The 11866-nt window shown below is 47.5% G+C and overlaps 1 protein-coding gene across 3 annotated transcripts; it reads right to left on the bottom strand.

The window, feature by feature from the left end:
• Positions 1 to 2837: 2837 nt before the first annotated feature.
• LOC139177199 (cationic amino acid transporter 3-like) lies at positions 2838 to 10025 on the bottom strand. Of its 3 annotated transcripts, none has more exons than XR_011561695.1 (6): positions 9073 to 10025; positions 8858 to 8970; positions 8487 to 8688; positions 8179 to 8318; positions 6839 to 7787; positions 2838 to 6672 (listed from the first exon to the last, which is right to left on the bottom strand). XR_011561695.1 is itself a non-coding variant. In XM_070771683.1 (5 exons), exons 3-5 carry the CDS (start codon positions 8645 to 8647, stop codon positions 7732 to 7734), a joined length of 357 nt encoding a protein of 118 aa, XP_070627784.1. In that variant the 5' UTR covers positions 8648 to 8688; positions 8858 to 8970; positions 9073 to 10025; the 3' UTR covers positions 2838 to 7731. The 3 variants fall into 3 exon arrangements, 1 of the variants encoding a protein (XP_070627784.1); XR_011561696.1 differs by having other exon boundaries at positions 2838 to 7388; positions 7586 to 7787; XM_070771683.1 differs by having other exon boundaries at positions 2838 to 7787.
• Positions 10026 to 11866: the final 1841 nt, after the last annotated feature.

Here is an 11866-nt window from a genome sequence, read left to right as displayed (position 1 = left end):
CACCCTGCTTATTTAACTTATATGCAGAGTACATCACGTGAAATGCCAGGCTGGATGAAGCACAGCTAGAATTAAGATAGTCAGAAGAAATACCAATAATCTCAGATTTGCAGATGACACCACCCTAATGGCAGAAAGTGGAGAAAAACTAAAGAGCCTCTTGATGAAGATGAAAGAGGAGAGTGAAAAAGTTGGGTTAAAACTCAACATTCAAAAAATGAAGATCATGATATTCAGTCCCATCACTTCGTGGAAAATAGATGGGGGAAACAATGGAAACAGTGATAGACTTTATTTTCTTGGGCTCCAAAATCACTGCAGATGGTGACTTCAGCCATGAAATTAAAAGCTCTTTGGAAGAAAAGCTATGACCAACTTAGACAGCATATCAAAAAGCAGAGACATTACTTTGCCAACAAAGGTTCATATAGTCAAAGCTACGGTTTGTCCAGTAGTCATGTATGGATGTGAAAGTTGGACCATAAAGAGGACTGAGCGCCAAAGGATTGATGCCTTTGAAAAGTGGTGTTGGAGAAGACTCTTGAGAGTACCTTGGACTGCAAGGAGATCCAACCAGTCCCTCCTAAAGGACATCAGTCCTGAAGATTCATTGGAAGGACTGATGCTGAAGCTGCAGCTCCAATACTCTGGCCACCTGATATGAAGAACTGACTCATTGGAAAAGACCCTGATGCTGGGAAAGATCAAGGGCAGGAGGAAAAGGGGACGACAGAGGATGAGATGGCTGGATGATATCACCAACTCGATGGACATAAGTTTGAGCAAGCTCCGGGAGTTGGTAAAGGACAGAGAAGCCTGGCGTGCTACAGTCCATGGGGTCGCAAAGTATCCAACATGACTGAACGACTGAATAACAACAATCATGGGAAGGAGCAGCTGAGAAACCATCTAAGGCAAGATTAAAGAGACCAGACAGTTATAAGATTAGGGGCCGACCACATGAGACCCTGCACACACCCTAATCTTGTCAGCAGCCTCTTCCTGGAACCTTTGCCTAAAACTCACCAAACTCGCCTGGGTAGGGACTTAGTTTCAATGGCAGGAGCAAGCTCTGTCTTCCTGGACTGGCAAAGCAATAAAGCTGTTCTTTTCTCCTCCACACAAAACTCTGCCTCTGAGGTAGACTCCACACTGGTGTTCAGAGAGGCTGAGCTTTCAGCATCACTTCCTGTTAATGCGGGTGTAACAACCCAGATAGAAGGAGTTGAAGGGGTGACAACGTGATAATAGACAAGGGAGACCTCATTTCTTTTCAGGAGAAGAAGGCTGAAACTCAGTCTGGACCTAGGGCTTTGCAGAGACTTGTAGCCAGGTAGCTGACTGTCTAGTTTGATCTAAGTAGGTTTTAACTTTTAATGTGGTATTAACACATAGATACCACATTCTCTGGTGGCTCAGATGGTAAAAAAAAAAAAAATCTGCCTGCAATGCAGAGACCTGGGTTCGATCCCTGGGTTGAGAAGATGGGTCAGCGATCCCCTGGAGAAGGGAATGGTGACCCACTCCAGTATTCTTGCCTGGAGAACTCCATGGACAGAGGAGACTGGTGGGCTACAGTCCATGGGGCTGCAAAGAGTCAGACAAGACTGAGTGACTAACACTTTCACTTTTAACACAGACAACAGGTGCTATTGGTTACCGTACATGTCTCTTCTTTTTGTTGATGCGTGATCCAAAGCAATTTCCTTGTCTAAAATTGTTCTAGTGACAAGCGAAGACCTTTAAAAAGTAAGTTTGCAGTTGCCAGCTTCCAGCAGATATTGTTCAGGTCTGATCCAGCTCAGAAAACTCAAATTTTCAGCAACACAAGGACTTGTCTGGAATCACATTGTCTGAACCACAGCTACTCCATTTTGACTTTTAATTGTAGTTTTCTCCTTAACGGCCACAGTAGATGTCACCATTAGTGATGTCGGTGTTTTACTAGATATAAGAAGAGGCAAGAATTGGGGCTCATAAAAATCTTCTCCTGAAAGTACACCTGCTCCACTCTTCATACTCCCCCTTGTGGGAGAATTCTTCATCTATTCTGTCTTCTCTGGTCTTACACTTTGGCCACTGTATGCGAAGAGCCAATTCACGGGAAAAGACGGGGGACAAAAGAAGGGAACGGCAGCGAATAAGACGATTGGATGGCATCACTGACTCAATCAATGGATGTCAATTTGAACAAACTCCAGGTGATAGTGAAGGACAAGGAAGCCTGGCAGGCTGCAGTCCATGGAGTTGCCAAAGGTTGAACACGAGTTAGAAAAACAACAGACAACTGCTCTGACAACTCACCAGGCTGCCTCCTGGAAACCTGTCTCTGGATTCCCAGAAGGTGGCGCTAGGGCTCCAGTCTGCGGGCGCCCTCGCCCAGAGCGGGGGGCGGTTTTCTGAGCCCGCTTCTTGTCTATTGAATTCTTGTGGACGCTGCAGGGGGAGGGCCCCACAGGGAGCCCCCGGAGAGCGGGGGCAGGTGTGAGTCCAGGACCTGGGGCACTGAGGTGCCAGTGGAACAGGTGGAGCTAGTGGTAAGGAACCCGCCTGCCAACGCAGGAGACGAAAGACACAGGTTGGATCCTTGGGTTGGGAAGATCCATGGAGGAAGGCAGGACAACCCACTTCAGTTTTCCTGCCTGAAGAATCCCACGGACAGAGGAGCCTGGCGGGCTACAGTCCGTGGGGTCGCAAAGAGTCGGACGACTGAGGTGACTTAGCGCGGAGCGCGTGCAGGCAGTAGGGAGATTCCTGGGTGTGGTTTGCCCAGAGGCTCCTGTGTTGAGGGCAGTCACTCTTTGAAATGTTTATCTTTCAAAGGTAAGAAGTTTACCAAAACCCTTCCTCTCCCTCGTCATGGGGGTCCACCCTCAGGTCTCCGGTGCTGCTGTAGAGAAACACGTGTCCCCAGGGATGTCTGCAGAACTACGGCAGCTTTTTCTGTGGTGGGAGATCAACCTCGTGGGATGTTTCCTTGTGAGGGGGAGGGGAAAGCGTCTGCTACGCCTTGATCAGACTCCTTTTTTTTTTCTCGCCAGAATCCTACTCCCCTCCTCCCCGCAAGTGAAGGCCCCGTGCATAGTCTCTTCAGTCCTGTCCGACTCTTTGCAACCCCATGGACTGTAGCCCACCAGGCTCCTCTGTCCATGGGGATTCTCCAGGCAAGAATCCTGGAGTGGGTTGCCATGTCCTCCTCCAGGGGATCTTCCCAACCCAGGGATCGAACCCGTGACTCCTGTGTCTCCTGCATCAACAAGCGGGTTCTCTACCGCTGAGCCACAGGGCGAAGCCCCTAGTCAAGGTTGACCTCCAAATCCCCTCCCTTGCATGGACTCTCTGGGTCAGTATCTGGGTTCCCACCACCACCGTCACCACGACCACCGCCACCACTGGCAGCATCACCGTCAGAGGGGTCCGGGTAGGTTCCCTGGCTCCGCAAGTTCTGCAGCCCATAGCCAGGTCTCTCGACCTGTGACCAGACGCACAGACGGACAAGACTCTTCCAGGGCCCCTTGGGCAGATGGAGATGTGTCCCCCACACCCACAGAGATGCTTTTCCTCCTGAGTGGATGTCTAACTCATTGTTTCTTTATTTATTGAGAGAGACTTGGTTTTTAATATTAGTTTTAGGTACACTCCATAGTGATTTGGTATTTTTACAGATGCTGTTATAGTATATGTGGACTCTCAAAAAATAATACAAATGAATGTATATAGCAAAATAGAAACAGCCTCACCTAACTAATTTCACCTAACTAGTGGCGATTTGTGAAGAGAGAGAAGGGGGAAGGGGCAAAGTGGAGGTATGGGATTAAGAGATACAAATTACTATATATAACATACATAATCAGTAAGGATATGTTGTGGAGCACAAGGAATTATAGCCATTTTTCTGTAATAACTTCCACTGGAGTATCATTTGTAAAATACCAAATCACTGTGCTGTATATTTGAAACTAGGGTTATATCAACACTACTTCAATTTTTTAAGTTGATAGCCATTTCTACAAATTTATTTATTTTTAATTGAATATAATTCAATCTTTAAAAATGCTGGTATAACATAGTTCACAATTGTTTACTTTTTGTTTTTAATTGTGTGGATCACAATAAACTGTGGAAAATTCTGGAAGAGATGGGAATACCAGACCACCTGACCTGCCTCTTGAGAAACCTATATGCAGGTCAGGAAGCAACAGTTAGAACTGGACATGGAACAACAGACTGGTTCCAAATAGGAAAAGGAGTTCGTCAAGGCTGTATATTGTCACCCTGCTTATTTAACTTATATGCAGAGTACATCATGAGAAACGCTGGGCTGGAAGAAGCACAAGCTGGAATCAAGATTGCTGGGAGAAATATCAATAACCTCAGATATGCAGATGACACCACCCATACGGCAGAAAGTGAAGAGGAACTCAAAAGCCTCTTGATGAAGGTGAAAGTGGAGAGTGAAAAAAGTTGGCTTAAAGCTCAACATTCAGAAAACGAAGATCATGGCATCTGGTCCCATCACTTCATGGGAAATAGATGGGGAAACAGTGGAAACAGTGTCAGACTTTATTTTTTTGGGCTCCAAAATGACTGCAGATGGTGACTGCAGCCATGAAATTAAGAGACGTTTACTCCTTGGAAGGAAGGTTATGACCAACCTAGATAGCATATTCAAAAGCAGAGACATTACTTGGCGAACAAATGTCCATCTAGTCAAGGCTATGGTTTTTCCAGTGGTCATGTATGGATGTGAGAGTTGGACTGTGAAGAAAGCTGAATGCCAAAGAATTGATGGTTTTGAACTGTGGTGTTAGAGAAGACTCTTGAGAGTCCCTTGGACTGCAAGGAGATCCAACCAGTCCATTCTGAAGGAGATCAGCCCTGGGTATTCATTGGAAGGACTGATGCTGAAGCTGAAACTCCAATACTTTGGCCACCTCATGCGAAGAGCTGACTCACTGGAAAAGACTCTGATGCTGGGAGGGATTGGGGGCAGGAGGAGAAGGGGACAACAGAGGATGAGATGGCTGGATAGCATCACTGACTCGATGGACGTGAGTCTGAGTGAACTCCGGGAGTTAGTGATGGACAGGGAGGCCTGGTGTGCTGCGATTCATGGGGTCGCAAAGAGTCAGACACGACTGAGCGACTGAACTGAACTGAACTGAAAGTTTCTAAGGGCTAAGAATTCTGATTAATACATGTAATTAAAATGACTAAAATGAAAAAAGGTAACCACCTTTGTGTGCAAGGAAATGTTTCAAAAGTTATAAGGAAACCACTTCATCCTACTGCATCTGTATTTTAATTCATCTAATAACTTGTTTCTCAGTTTCTTGACGTCCATCCCTCCTTCACTCTACTGCAGTTGTTCATTCCCACAAACAAGCCTCTACTTCATTATTATCAATATCCTGAAGGTCCATAATCCCAATTTCAAGCACCTTGTTCTGCAATAACTCTTTATCATGTCTATCCAGTTTTGCCTCCTATCTTTCAGTTGCACTTGATTATATCAGTTTGTCAACCAATCATTACTTACTACTTCTTTCCCACATCTCTGACAATGCAGGTTTTTTTCTTTTTAAATTAAGAACTTTCCTTCATCAACTCTAGTATGTAACTCTAAGAGTTTGTAACAGAAAACTGAAGAAAAACAAACATTTCCCCAAAGTTACATTATGTCCCAATAAATCTGGGGGGAAAAGGAAAATTGATCATTTCTTTCTATCTTGATGAAATGAGCCACTTTATCTGTTGTTTTCCTCCTCTTCCTAAAGTCTGCTTCATTTGATAGTAATATAGCTGCCCGGGTTCCTTCTACCACTGTTTGCAAAGGGTATCTGTTCCCTTCCCTTTACTTCCGATTTGTTTGTGTCCTAGTTTTTCAAGTGCGGCACTGGACACAATATGTAGTTAGCTGCCTTTCCTCCCCTTGTGGCAATATTTGTGTGTTTGCCAGAGAGAGCCCCAAGGAAGAGCCTCTTTAACATTTGTTTATGGTTGGTTATGCCGGGTCTTTGCCGCTGCCGCTGGGCGCTGCTCTGGCTGCGGGCACGGGCTGCTCAGTGCGGCAGCTTCTCTTGTTGCGGAGCCTGGGCCGTGGGCTTCGTGGGCTCAGGACCTGCGGTGCGTGGGCCCAGCTGCCCGCGGCATGTGGAATTCTCCCGAACCACAGATCGAACCAGTATCCTCTGTGCTGGCAGGCCGATTCCCAACCCCTGAGCCCCCAGGGAAGTCCCGAGGAAGAGCTTCGGGGATGCAGGTGGATATTTTATTTCTTCCTCCAGTTGCTGACTACTTTGTTGTATATTCTGTGTGAAATGCCATCTTGCTGCACACTTTACGAAGCAGGCGCTATTTTCTATGTATGTTACCCTTTGAAAAGAGTACTTAAAAAATTAGACAACTTTAAGGTTGTTCGTCCACTAGCAATAAATATAGGTCCCTAAATGCATTTCACCTTCACACCTCACAGAAGCTCAAAGTGCCCTGTGAACCTGCAGATCCTCCAGTACATGGAGGGACTCCACACAGCAGCTGTTTCCTGTGGTTAAGACCATTCATCACTAGGGGTGTTTTTGTCAAGAGTCTGCGAGGCGGAGGCTGGTGGCTATGGCTCATTGTTCTCCTGCAAGCTGTGTCAGATCCCGTATCCAAAGTATATGGCAAGTCCTAGTAGGGAGATGAGACAGTGAGGGGGAAAAGCAGGCACTCTCCGCACTCACAAGTGCCCAACAGGCCTCTGTTACGGCATCTGACACAGTGATGGGGAGAGGTGATAGGAAGAGAGTTGGATTCAGGCACTCAAGAGGCCTCTTTATCCCAGAAAGTTACTTACCAATGACATTCCAGATGCCAAACAGGGCCCAGGTCCCAGAGGTTGTCTGCATCATCAGGTAAACATACACGAAGATGCTGACCAGTGGGAGGACAGGCAGAGCAGGGACCTGTGGGCAGAGTCAGTTCATCCCTTGACACAGCCCAGACGTCTGAAAGGGAGACCCTGCCCGACATGTGGGCAGAGAGACTCCAGTCATATTCCAGCTGGGCGTTCGGTGCCTACTCAGCCAGTGTATGCAAAGCACTGAGTGTAGATCGGGGAAGGGTCCACTGGTTTCAGCAATTCCCCGTCTTTCCTGGTCCAGCGAAGGATGTTTAGACCTCAAAGCACACAACTTCATTCACTCAAGGTGGACACTCTGGGCATGTAAGTTCACCTATCTTGAAGTGAAGAGGACTGGGGCTCTGGGGCTGCCTCCAGATGATGACCGTCACCCCAATGATGAGCAGCAGCAGCAGCACAGCCACTGTTGTGAGCATGGGGTCTCCAGAGAACACCTGGCTGGGCCACTGGGCCAGGATCACACTCAAGATGGTCAGCAGGGGAACTGCAAGGGTCAAGGTGGAGGAGAACAGGCTGGACTCCAGAAGCCAAAGACGTCAGGACCTCAGGTCACACCCCTCCCCAGGCTGCCCACATCAGGAAGGGACATCGTATCTCCAAGACTCCTCAACTGACAAAATACACACTCCTACCCTATCCTGTCAGTTTCATAATATGACTAAAGGAAATCCCACTGCTCACCAAGCAGGAAGGCACATCCATAGACAATCTGGCCAGATTTCTGGGTGGGGGTGGTGCTGGGAGGGAACCACAGACTCTTCACAATGTTTGAGGTTCCTGCTTTAGGTTCAGTTTCCAAAGGATTTTCTTTGATTTCAGGCTCCATCTCAGTTTCTTCCTCTGTTTTCTCCTTGCTGAAATCCTGATCTGGCTGGTACCTGCACTAGAGATGTCCAGGCAATGTGTACAGCAGGCCATCCTCATTTAACATCACACGGCCTAATCCGTAACTGTCCTGACTTCAGCCTATCAGGACATTTAAAAAACACAGCTTGAGGGCAGACCTCCCCATCAATTATCATTAGTCTGAGACCCCTCCCAACCAAGGTGTCGTGAAGGAGTCTCACCTGAGAATGAGAACAGAAAACGTCCCTAGGGTATAAACAAGCAGGACCCCAATTAACATAGGTTCCACAATATCAAGGAGGTTAAAGAGTAGTGCCAAGACCCCTAGAATGAGGACACAAACAAGGTGGAGAAGGGAGTGAGAGGCTGGAGGAGATAGCCAAGCTAAGGAACTTGATCAAAGAAGGAGTGAGTTTTTGTTTATTTACCTGCCAGAGTTCCAAAAACCACGATGGTAATGACAAGGGTCTGTGTGTGGGCGTGGATCCAGATAAGTCCCCGGAAAAGCAGTCCGTCTTCTGCCATTTCATAGATCAACTGAGACATGACAAACGTGGTGCCCAGAAGGCTGGAAGAGAATATGGAGACATTGTGCCAATGCAGAGAGGCAGGACAGACCTGGGCTTCTGCCCCCTAGTCTATGCCTGGTGTTGCATCTTGCCCTCTTGTCTCTCAGTGCCAATGGAAAGACTGTCTGAGAATCTCACAGTAGACTGGGAGAAGCTTTGACACTGACCTGTATAAAAGAGCACACAGGAAGACAACAGCCATGATATATCTGGCCGGGTCCTGTGGTAAGGGTTTGTCAGGCTGAATCTGGTAGTAGGGCACCATGAGGGTGAGCGCCGCTGAGACACCGAAATACGCCAAAAAGCAGATGAAAATGGAGATCATCATGCTCAAGGGGATGGAACACTGAGGATTTCGGGCTTCTTTGCCTGCAGGAGAGGAGGAAGTACTGGGTCAGGAAAACACACAGACTGAAATCAGAAAAAATCCTTTCCTTTTGCGCCTCCAAAACCTCGTTCATCTTCTAGCAACTCCTGTGCCCAAAGGCAGCCCAAACTGTGCCCACACCCACAACGGGACACGCCATGACCATGTTACCTGTAGTGACAATGGCTTCAACACCAAAATACGCGTAGAAACATAAAGCTGCTCCTTGAAGAATCCCATCAAGGCCAAAGGGCACAAACCCTCCAGAACCCAGAGGGCCCAAACTATGGTGAGAGAAGGAGCAAGAAAGGTGAGTGAGGTGAGTTCAGCCATCTCTACTGGACTCCCCCCTTAATACCACAGGTCCTGGACTCCAGGATTCTCACCATTGGATCCATCAGCCCAGATCTCTTTAGTCTCGACCATATTTCCAGCTCTGCACCTCCTCCCCCTCCATGCATTACTATGACCAGAAGTACTCTCCTCCTAACATACAGATGTCACTGGATCCAGATGTGTTTGATTTGGAGTCCTGTTCTGTGAGCTGCCAGTTGTCCAGGTCTCCCTTAATGAAGCCAGAGATGAAGATGATGATGGGAACCGAAAGGTTCATGGCTGTGAACACTTTGATAACCAGGGCTGACACTTGAGCTCCCAGAACCAGTACTCCTGTGAGAGAAATGGAATATGAAGCATCCAGAATAATCAAATCCGTAGACACAGAAAGCAGACTAGTGGTTGCCGAGGGCTGGGTGGCAGGGGGCATTGGCAGATGGACTTCTCAATGGGTTATGGGGTTTCTTTTATGAGTGATGAGCATGTTTGCAATCAGATAGAGGTTATGGTTGCCCAATATTATGACTGTACTAGGTGCCACTGAATTATACACTTACAGATGGTTAATTTCTTATTGTGGTGATCGTCTTGCAATAAGTCTATCAAATCTTTGCATTGTACACCTTGACTTATACAACATTGTACATCTGTTATATCTCAGTAAAGCTGGGAAAGAATAATAGAATATTTAATTTTATGCTATCATAATATCCTCTCAATTAAAAAACAATGTTTGATCTCAGTACAGAGGAAGAAACTTGTTGGTCTGAGTAAATGTTTATGAGCCAGGGTGATTTTGTCCCCCAGGCAGTTGGCACTGTCTGGAGACATTCTGATTGTCCTAGTCTTGGGGGAGGGTGGGCATCCCTGGTGTCTAATGATTAAAGGCCAGGAATGCCACTCACCCTACAATGGTTTTCTTAAAACCCTACCATGCACAGACAGCCCCCCCACACCAAGAATGATCCAGCCTGAATTGTCAACGGTGCCAAGGATAAAAAACAGCAGTGTGTGTCCTCCCCTCCTACCACCTTTCCTTCCAGTCCTAACCGCCGCCCCCCCCCCACATTCTGCCACCCAAGCCTTTCCCTCCCCAGCTCCTGCTCCACACCCGACTCTTCTCATCCTGTCTCTGTCCCTTCTCACCAATCACCAGCACCACAGACAGAGTGACAAAGTCTGGGAATGTAGCCAGGAAAGAGGGCACATACGGAGAGAAAGTTCCCTTTAATGCCTAAGAGATGTGGTTCCCAATCAGACTGTCAAAGGTGATGCTCCAGGCCTTGGACACACAGGCAGCGGCTGCAGAAGCAGAAAGAATATTCATTCACAAAACTACTTGATCCCCTACCATGTGGCATGGGCTTCCCAGGGGGAACTAGTGGTAAAAAACTCACCTGCCAATGCAGGAGACATAAGAGAAGTAAGTTCAATCCCTGGGTCGGGAAGAACCCCTGGAGAAGGGCATGACAACCCACTCCAGTATTCTTGCCTGGAGAATTCCATGGACAAAGGAGCCTAGTGGGCTACAGTTCATGGAGTCTCAAAGAGTTGGACACAACTGAAGCACCTTAGCACGCACGCACCCACCATGTGACATGGGATGTGTTTTTTAAAAAATAGATAAAGTACTTAACCACAGAGAGTTATCTCTTCTTGGGGTGGGAAGAGCAGACACAGGTAACTCACAAAATAGGTCAACTATTCAATATGCTAGGTGAAAATAAATATTATGCAAGAAAAGAACACAGGGAAATAGAAACTGGGGTACTGGATGATGAGGGTTGAAAAGGAAGTCTTAAAGGAAAATCCTGCAAAGACAACAGCTGAGCAAAGACTTGAAAATGGTGAAAGGATGAGCTGTGGGCCAAGCCTCCCTCTCACCCACACCCTAGGTTCCCTTTCCTTCTGGGTTCGTGGCCCATCATTAAAGGAAAACAGGATAGAGCTGAGTAGAACGAAGTCGTGGGGTTTTCCTGCTGCTATTATCCCCTTCCCCCTGCAAGTCCAATAACAAAGTACCTATGAATGAATGAAGACCCCCCTCAATCTTGCTTCCTGATCTTAAGCCCCACACCTCCCCCCACCCCCCCATCCTCTCACCAACAACTTAGGACAGGATGAGGTTCCAGCTAGTGATGAAGGCACACAGCTGACCCATGGTGACGTAATTGTAGAGATACACAGAACCGGAATGTGGTACCCAGGCCACCAGCTCCACATAGCAGAGCCCAGACAACAGAAATGACAGGGTGGCCATCAAGAAGCAGATGCTGATCGCCGGCCCAGCTGTGTATGTGGCCACGGCACCAGCCACGATGTACACGCCAGCTCCCAGGCTGCTGCCCACACCCAAGGCCACTAGGTCCAGAGTGTTCAGACATCAGGCCACACGCCTCTCAGACCCCTCCCTGGGCTCCAGCTGCCACCGGTGAACCAGCTTCTGACCAAACTGGTGAACATCCTGACACTGCATTCTAGACCCAGTTGAGGCTCCGATCTGCTGAGAAAACAACACAGCAAGCCATCAACAGTGTCCACCTGCCCTTGGCCCTGGGAGGGCAATTCCAAGAAGTGATGGAGTGATAGGGAGCAGGTGGTAAGAGGACTCATTGAACAAGTTCTCCATCTCTGAGATTTGGTTTCTTAAACATAAATGAAACTCTTTATATGTTTCAAAGTTACTGGAAGGGTTGTTTGAAGAGAAGCAAGGCAGAGGAGACCATGTCACTCTAAAATGCGCCACTTGGTGGGTAGACTGTCTTGTACGTGCGTGCATTCTAAGTCACTAAGTTGTGTCCAACTCTTTGCGACTGTATGGACTATAGCCCACCAGGCTCCTCT

This window comes from Bos indicus, chromosome 18 (genome assembly GCF_029378745.1).
Source record: "Bos indicus isolate NIAB-ARS_2022 breed Sahiwal x Tharparkar chromosome 18, NIAB-ARS_B.indTharparkar_mat_pri_1.0, whole genome shotgun sequence".
Taxonomy (NCBI): domain Eukaryota; kingdom Metazoa; phylum Chordata; class Mammalia; order Artiodactyla; family Bovidae; genus Bos; species Bos indicus.
The sequence above is the reverse complement of the archived record's forward strand: the minus strand, read 5'-3'. Positions and strand labels throughout refer to the sequence as shown.

Coding starts and splice junctions, on each gene's coding strand:
- LOC139177199 (XM_070771683.1), bottom strand. CDS start 8,647: ATGATGATCTCCATTTTCATCTGCTTTTTGGCGTATTTCGGTGTCTCA. Junction 8,319..8,486: donor CTGTGTGCTCTTTTATACAG/GTCAGTGTCAAA, acceptor ATTCTCTTCCAG/CCTTCTGGGCACCACGTTTG. Junction 7,788..8,178: donor GGTTTTTGGAACTCTGGCAG/GTAAATAAACAA, acceptor GGACATCTCTAG/TGCAGGTACCAGCCAGATCA.